An 8807-nucleotide genomic window follows, 5' to 3' on the forward strand; every position below is an offset into this window, starting at 1 on the left:
TAAAGTGTCAGTTCATCCACAAAATAAAGACTGTCTCACTTCCCCTCATCACCACTTTCTATTTAACCCTCCTGTTGTCCTCGGGTCAAATTTGACCCCTTTAAAACATGTCTATATCTGAAATATGGGTTTCTTTTTAACCAAATTACCACAAAAAATGGATTGGATTCCATACAATGCTCTTTGCTAATACAATTGATTACTTTCATTCCTGACTTAACTTCTCTGATCTTTGAGTATCAGTCCAAATAATTCATAATTTCTGCTTTTTAAACTCAAATAATAATAGGAACAATACTATATAAAGGGTTATTGACCATGAATTCCAAAAAGTAGTGTAGAACTAGTGGTAAGAAGGTAATGTTGGTAAAAACTAAAAAAGGGACGAAAACTTGACAGTTCTTGGTCAGCTTCTTCAAACTAAAGTGGTCCTAAGGAAATTCCTGCTGCTCTGTATACTTATTGCATTTGTCTTTATTCTTCCTGCTGATTTATTGCTGCACTGTCTCATACTTGTTTCACATTGTAATGTGCGACATGCTCTGCTCCGTGCTGTGGTTGTTGCAATCCTGGAGGAACTTGATCCGGTTTGAATTGAGCCATGAATTACACGTTTGTCAATTTAAAAGATATTTTTTCAAGTCCAGAAAGTCTTTGAGTGTGAGACGTATGTAGCTAGTTCTCAGAGCAGATTCACACGAAACTAAGTGAGACTAAGGGAATTCACTGGCAAAATGAGCTTTTAAAGTGACAAATGTGTAATTCATGGGTCTATTCAAACGGGATGAAAATGATTGGTCTCTCCCAGTGACCGTAAAAATAAAGTCTCTCCTCTTACCACACTTGTTTTTTTAACAAATGAGGTCCCATCACAGATGTGTTCAGGGTATAATAACTCAAACTGAAAGGCAGAGCAGGATTTTTATTTATTTATTTTTCCAAAATGTTCACTTTTAGTCTGACAGGTCTGGCAGTTAAATGTTGAATGGGAAGAGTTGCGTTGAGTTTAATTTAAAAATAAAAATCCTTGAAATGCTAGTTTGGCATACATCTGGAAAACAGCCCGACATGTGAGATTTCACTCAACAGAAACAGCTGAGGCGGAAATTGAATTTAATACTCTTTATTCATTATTTCCTCTTCACACATTTTCCTGATGTACATGTAAATTTCCATTCAAAAGGAAAACTCAAGTGAGGTAAAAGTCTTGAAAAATGAAATAGTAGAATGGTTTTAACCATCAAACTCATTGTCACATTCACAAAGCTGACAAAAAGCTCTTGCATTTACTATTTCAAAAAAGAAAAAAAAAAATAGACAATTCATATTTTTACCCACTTTTTAAACTTTTATAACAGGCATCCCTTCATACACACATGCAAACAAGCACACACACCTCCATGCATTAACAAATCTGCTGCAATTTGTTTTAACAACTCCTGATATAGAAAGTGTAGGAGAGCCTCCAGCACATTCCTATGGTAAGACTTGTACTTTACACAACCACAAAATATTTAATCCACAGCTTGCTCTGCACCCCCTCCAGCAAAGAATACATACTACAGGTGTCATAAATTAAAAAACACACACTGCACTAATTAACAAAGGCCCAAACAAGTGGGACAATCGAAGGCAAGGTAAGTGAGAGAAGCAACGGGATCAATAAGTAGTTTACAGCAGAAAAAAAGTGGGGGCCAGAAAAGAAAAAAAAGGCAAAAATACACTTCATCCTTATTTTTTTGTTTTTATAAACACGTCCTTCACAAAGACTAAATGTTGATCGACGTACATCCACGCATCCATCCATCCATCCAGGCGAAGAAAGTGATTTAGCATGAGCCCTGCTGCACCCCAATCTACTAATGGGGGAAGGTAAAGCTTTCATAAACAGGCACAAATTTTCAGTCGTCAGAAAGTCATAAACATGTGAAGGTTGGGTGGACCAAAAAAAAAAAAAAAAAAAAGGAGGAAAAGCAGAGGGTTTACAATTCAGGCTGCATTCACTATCGACTGTCTAGAAAATGCAAGTTTCTTTTGTATGTTGCATTTTCTTTGATCTCGCTCAAAACTACTTTTAGCGAGCGAGGTCAACAAAAACCCAAGAAGGGCTTCAAGCTCAGCAGACTTCAACCTGGGACTGAGCAGCAGCAGCAGCAGCCCACCGGGCTGCTGGTTTTGAATGTGGCGCCAAGCTTTAATAAGCCAATTTATCATCACTCAGAGAGGACACGCAGACTGGGGAATGATTACGATCATGTGCCGTCTGATGGGGATTTTTAGCACTAGCAGGGTGTGTGAGGTTTAGGAGTTCAATGACAAAAATCAGCTGTTGGCACTACACTAAGAGGGGACTACCCACCGAGTGATAAGGTTGGATGCACAGAGAAAACCGAGCGCTGCTGTCAGGCTGAAGTTTGCTGGCTACCTCAACCTTCAGGCATGAGCTATGCCGATAACAACCTGTAGTTTGGGTAAGAAGAGGAGAGTCAAAGTTAGAATTAACAAAACACAAAATAAAGAGGAGTATTAGGAGGGAATTAAACCAATGTACCCTCCAAAAATAAAAGGCACAAAACAAGCACTCAAACACATCATGTCCCTGAGAAGCAGCTCAACTCCCTCCAGCAATAGACCACATTAGCTTATTTGCATTCCTCTCAGGTGGCTGGGTTTGGAGTAAAACAAGGCCTCTAAAGTGCTTCTGTTAGTATGGAGTCTCTGCTGGGTGACCTCCAGCTACTGTGCGAAAGTATGGCTCATCAGTGCACTTCAGGTAAGGCTTTGGTTTGGGGACAAAATGTTCAGCAAAACAAATCTGGCCAGGCTGCTTTGGAGCAGCTGGAGCTACAATGCTAGGCAGTCCATTAAATGAATGGGGGAAATATATAAATGAAGGGCGTAAATGTATTATGTCTAAACCTAAAATCAGAATGAATCAAAAGTCGGATTTTGAGAAAGGCATTCAGGCATGACAGAGGTCAACATGGCTGCCAGTGACAACAGGACCCAAACTTGTAAGATATGGGAGTAAAACAAAACGGCCGAGAAGACTGACAGGAATGACTAAGACGAGTGGGTTTCAAGGTTAAATATGGTTTGGGACTGAAACAAAGAGACAACTAAAGGGGAAAAACATGGTTAAATAACAAAAAAAACCTTTAAAAAGCTAAATCACTCTCCAAAAACGTCAAAAAGGCACTTAAGTGCTGCAGTTGCTGGTTGCTTTGGTCCAGAGCAAGACAGTGTGTGGCACCTCACTTGTTTTTAAAAAGACTTTTGCATTTCCCATGTCAAAGTTCAGCAGCAACAAGCCAGCAGAGCAAACCCCTGTGACCCGCAGAAGAGGCACAGCTGACTGTCTCCCTAACTAAATAGTCTAACCAGTCGAGAGTTGTGGGCCATCCAGATAAGATGTTTCCGGTTATCTGGTATAGGCATGAGCCGCACTAAGCAGGAATAAGCTAGAGCTTCAGAGAAACTGACGGGTGAAGGGGGGGGGGGGGGCAACAGCAGTTGCCACTTACATAAGAAGTTTAGCAACTATTCTGTCAAACCTGGATGCTTAAGAGATGACAGGTTAAAGTCACAGCTTAGGACATCTGCTAGTAATGCCACACTGCAAGTGTTCAAAATGAACAGCTAATAATAGGCTTAGCTACAAATAGTAATTTATAGGTGGGGGGGGGGAGGGGGAGTGTCATCCAACTGGCATACATCATGGCATTTCTATTAACATACCAGTTGCACTCTGTGCTGTCTGTGCTCCCATGACCACAAAAGGGGTTCAAACACAGCGTTGTTCCAGCAGGGACTGGATAGGATAGGAAGTGACTCAGCTCCCCACACATGGAAGGTGGCGGGGCTGCTGCCGCCTGCACACCCATCCCCAGTTCCCTGCTCCAAAGACACCTCCTCCAGGAGGAAGAAGAAAAACAAAAAAAAAAGATTACTGACGGCCTGTAGTTTGAGAGCCAGTCACTGCGTCAGAGAGGATCCCATTTCAGGGCTGCTGTCGAGCCTGCAATGGTCGTGAGGGACGAGCCTGGGGCCCCACCATGTGCTGTCCTTTTAAGGGAAGGGACAGCCAGTCAGCCTGTCACTCCAGGACTCCCAGCCAGCTCTCGCTGCAGACGAGGCCAGCCACATGCTCTCAACGCGCCCATGTCCGCTTTCTTCCGTCAGTCAGCTTTTCCCACAACAGTCAGAAGATTGTGACATCTGGAGGTCACTGATGTGAGGCTTTGGAAGGGATTTAAAACAGAGGAACAATAACTCCTCAGGACACACAGGAGCCCGTCTATCTGAGGCCTGCATCGTCTCGCAGCAGATTTCCTCTCAAAGCCGGTCTCGCCTGAGAAGTACATGGCTGAGTAAACTGGATCCAGAGGAAGGAGGGGAGATCGTCCTGCACTGAAATTCACAGTGGAAAATAAAAATAGACACATTGTCTCTTGCATCGATTTCAAATCACAGGCACTGCTGGCATATTAGGGAGACCACAAATGTCCGTGAGAGATATTTACATGTCGAAATGAATTAAAACAAATTGACTCCTCTCGCTTCCCCTTCATTTCTGATGTGAACAAAGTTATTAGTGCACCACCTTTTCTAACCTCCCCAGTGAACAAAACTTTAACACTGATCCACTGATTTTTTTTTGGAGTCATCACCTATTATATTACCCTTTCCCCAATAACACTATTTTCCAATATTTTACTTATTTTTTTTATTTTTTAAACTTTTACTGATCACAGGAGAAAACCAAATTTAAGGCTACATTTTCTTCTTCTTCCCCTTATTGAAAAAAAATGGCCCTTACAGAAATTATTGGGGGGTCAACTGGGAGGTTACGGCACAAAACAACTCTGATAAACAGGGAAACAACCGACCAAAAAAAAAAAAAAAAAAATCTAAACACTTAAAAATATCCCTTTCTATTCAATGACCTAGACATCTCTGTGGATAAGGAATGAGAAAGGATTCCAAAAAACAAAGCAAAACACTTGTCCACTTAAATATAATTGTGCCTTGAGAGGAACATAGCATTTATTGCCTCAATAATAATTTTTTTTTTGGAGAGTTTTATTTTTTTCTCCCTCTTTTCTCGAAAGCAGCAGCAGCAGCGGCGGCGGCGGCGGCGGCGGTGGTGGTGGTGCCCTCTTGTGCGTCCGTCCACTTGTTTTCTTTCTGTCAGTTACAAGGCAGCCATGTTGGAATGTTCTGGTTAGCCACGTAGTAGTTGCTGAAGTTGTGGTCTCGGACGTAGGGCGCCGGCTGATAGTAGCAGGTGACGCAGGACGCGTCGGGGATGGCGTTCTGCTCCGCCAGCACTCGGAAGGCCATCAACGAGATGAGGTGGAGGGTCTGCCGCCGCTCGTGGCCCATGAGGCACACCGTGCTCTCGTTGACCACCCTCCGCAGGATCATGAGGTAGTCGTACTTGCTCTTCTCCTCACCTACAAAGTGGCTCTGGAGGTAGGCCTCCACTTTACGCTGCTGCTCGCCGATGTCGGGGAAGTCGATGAAGAAGCGGGAACACATGTAGCGCTCCAGGGCCTTGAACTCCTCCTCGCTGGCGGGCCGAAAGTCCCGCACCAGCAGGTTGCAGTATTTCAGCAAGCCGCCGCCTCGGATCTCCTCGGGCCGCTTGGTGGCGATGAGCTTGTTCCGCAGATGGCTCAGCGCCATGCTGAAGTCCCCGTACACGCTCTCCCCACTCACAGTGGGGTGGAAGGCCTGTGACATGGGCGTCTGTGCCAGCTCGTAGTAGGTGAGCATGGAGTCCAGCACAATCTGAAAGGAGTCCACGCTGAACTCAAACTGACGTCGTATCGAGTCCACGAACTTGAGCTCCACGTTGCGGCCGTTGTTGTTGGAGAGGGAGATGAGGCTCCAGCGATCCTGCTCAGTGTTGACCTTCACCAGCTTCTGGACGTAAGCCTCTTTGAGAGTCATGGGTGTGATTTTCTCCTTGTTCACACCCTCGGGTAGAAAGTCCAGCAGGGTGCCCAGCACCACGTCCTTGATGAGCCTGAACTCCGCCTCGTGCGGCAGGTCCACCCTGAAGATGACGTCCAGATCCTTGTAGCTCCAGCCGATATCCTGCACCAGCACGTGGCTGGCCGTGGAGCCGTTGAGCCGTACGTCCTTCACTCTGATGCCACTCCGCTCTAGGCGGGAGCGCACCCGGGCCACAATGTCTTTCAGCCGCACCTCTAAGGTAGGGAAGTTCCCCCGTCCGTGAACGGGAACAACCTCCGTCAGAACTTCATTCAGCCGGCTCACCTGGTCCCAGGTCAGGACGCTCACTGAACAACTCGTTGATTCCTCCTTGTTTTCCATCTTTTCACCAAGTTTAGATAAACTAAAGATGTCAGGAGAGGAAAAAGATGTTAGCATTAAAATGTGTCTGCAAATTAGAATATTTTCATCCCATTTCCTTTGACATGAAGATAAAATACTAAAGCAGATTTATTTTTAGTTGTGACAACGACTCGCTAACTAAATATCAATACTAACCACAAATAAATGCAATAAATGAGAACTAGTGGCTTGGCAGCGTTAAAACCGCTCATGCAACAGTAGCATCATCATCATCATCGTCATCATCATCATCATCATCATCATCGTGACCCCATTATGCACGAGCACAGCAGAATGTGAGCACGAGACAACCTGCTCTCACACACATACACACACACACACACACACACACACGCACGCACACACGCGCACGAGAGGACAGAGCCCGTGAGGCTTCTAGAACAGCTCACCGCGCGACCATAGTTTTTAATTCCAGAACCGCTGAGAGACAAACAAGATAGCTTTTAAGTACACTATAAAGACAGCATAAAAACGGCCACATCCTAAATTAACTGTAACCAGACAAGTTACTGATACACACATTTTGTCAATACATCACCAGTAACGTAAACGTTACTCATTTGCGCCAGCTGACTTGTCAATTTATTTAGCCGTGACGAATGCAACATATAATTTCAATCAATATTAAGCCTTATGGCTGCGAATCCCTCTGTAAATTCAGCAGTGTCACGTAGCACACGTTTGGCACAATCATGAAATATACTAGCTAAATAATTACCGTTAAAATACCCCTAACCCGTGTAACGTTTTTGGACCATGGCTATGACTGGGTAAAGTTTAATTTGACGTTACTTTCCTAACGTACGCAGTTAGAAACACGGTTCTACGTAACAGAAACGAGCGATGAAAGCAGTACATACGTTTCCAAAAGCGTGGTCCGAAAGCATTCAAAGTCCGAAAAACAAGATGTTAACTTGGGATCCGTGCAGACACCTCCACATAATCCGCTGGCAGGGAGACAATCACATGTAACGTTGCAGCTGCAAAGTCAGTATTTGAATCACTCTGCTCGCGTTGGACACGCCTCTTTTATAAAGCCGAAGTACGACTCACTAACACAGATGCACAGCCGTGGCACGACACAGTCCCTTTGTCCATGTAGCGTGGCTTTTACGATTTAAAAGTACAGTATTAACAATATATATAGCATTGTTTGATCAAAATAAAACGTGTCAAGTTCAAGTATGCATACAATACAAAACAAGTTCACATATCTACCAAAAAGTCCAACTTTCATCATCAGCAGATCACATCGGTGTACAATCTTTGAATTTGATTGTACCAATGCGCCGAGCGAAGCATCTGATTGGTCGACGAGGTTTTTTGCGTTGCCAAGTAACCAGGGCTGTCGCCTGGAAGGAGACCGTTTCCATGACAGTTGAGTTGAAAATCAGCAGATATGTTCTTTGATATTATTAATGCTCGTTTGAGATTATACGTATTTAATTTAACTTTAAAAAGTTATTGTTAAAATTAAAATAATCTTTTTGTTGCCCCAAAATTGTACAACATGTATAAATAAAGATTTGTTTAAAAATTAAATGGGCAAACCACACAAGCACACCAGAGAAGTTAAAGTCATAGGCTAGCCTACAAAGTAAAGTATCCTTAAAGTAAACAAAAAAATGTACCACCAGGCCCTCAAATGGCTGACAAATTGTATACCACTGATTAATTTAGATTTTTTAAAATTAGTTTAAAGCAGCCTATTACCAGTGATGTTTATCTTCCAGTATTTAACATGGTGGATAATACCAGATTACTGGTATTAGCCTGTTGATTTTATGATGCAGGACTGTCACACAATATCTCCCAATTTCTGTCTTAACTGTTCTATTATAGATACTATTATTTCTTTGTAAAAAAGTAGGCTAGTTTAAATGAAAGTATTAAGTGCTGTTTCGGTGCATACTGACCTGTGCAAACCAAGGGAAAGGTCCCCAGACATTATCTTGTACCAGAACCATCAACGCCAAAAGCATTTCATGTCTGAGTTTATCAAAATACTGCATATCTGAACCTCCTGTTTACAGCTTTTACAGATTGCTTACACACTGAAATCAAAAGTATAACACAGTTATCAAAACCTCACACTCAAGGAGCAAAACCTTGACCCAGATGTCAGCCTCACACTTTTAGAAAAACAATACACACAGTGATTTGCAAAACACTAAGAACACACTGTAGACACATTATTAGACACGTACGTACAGTTTATCAGGATGCCACGTCCTTGCAATTCCACAGCACTGAGTGTGAAATGACCACACATACGACATTTAAATCTGTAAAACACAGCCATCAGGTGTACAAACACATGATTGCTTAATTGTAGAGACACCAATCAGGTTTAGGTACTATAAAAATGCAGCAGGTACGTCTAGTATTTTCTGTACTGTATTTTTAGATCTTTATGTTTCGTT

The 8807-nt window shown here is 42.9% G+C and overlaps 1 protein-coding gene across 1 annotated transcript; it reads right to left on the reverse strand.

Moving 5' to 3' along the window:
• Positions 1 to 1107: 1107 nt before the first annotated feature.
• Positions 1108 to 7652, reverse strand: tent5c (terminal nucleotidyltransferase 5C). The gene is made up of 4 exons (XM_032516185.1): positions 7603 to 7652; positions 7245 to 7331; positions 5150 to 6364; positions 1108 to 5119 (listed from the first exon to the last, which is right to left on the reverse strand). Exon 3 carries the CDS (start codon positions 6340 to 6342, stop codon positions 5191 to 5193), a length of 1152 nt encoding a protein of 383 aa, XP_032372076.1. The 5' UTR covers positions 6343 to 6364; positions 7245 to 7331; positions 7603 to 7652; the 3' UTR covers positions 1108 to 5119; positions 5150 to 5190.
• Positions 7653 to 8807: the final 1155 nt, after the last annotated feature.

This window comes from Etheostoma spectabile, chromosome 5 (assembly GCF_008692095.1).
Source record: "Etheostoma spectabile isolate EspeVRDwgs_2016 chromosome 5, UIUC_Espe_1.0, whole genome shotgun sequence".
Lineage (NCBI taxonomy): Eukaryota > Metazoa > Chordata > Actinopteri > Perciformes > Percidae > Etheostoma > Etheostoma spectabile.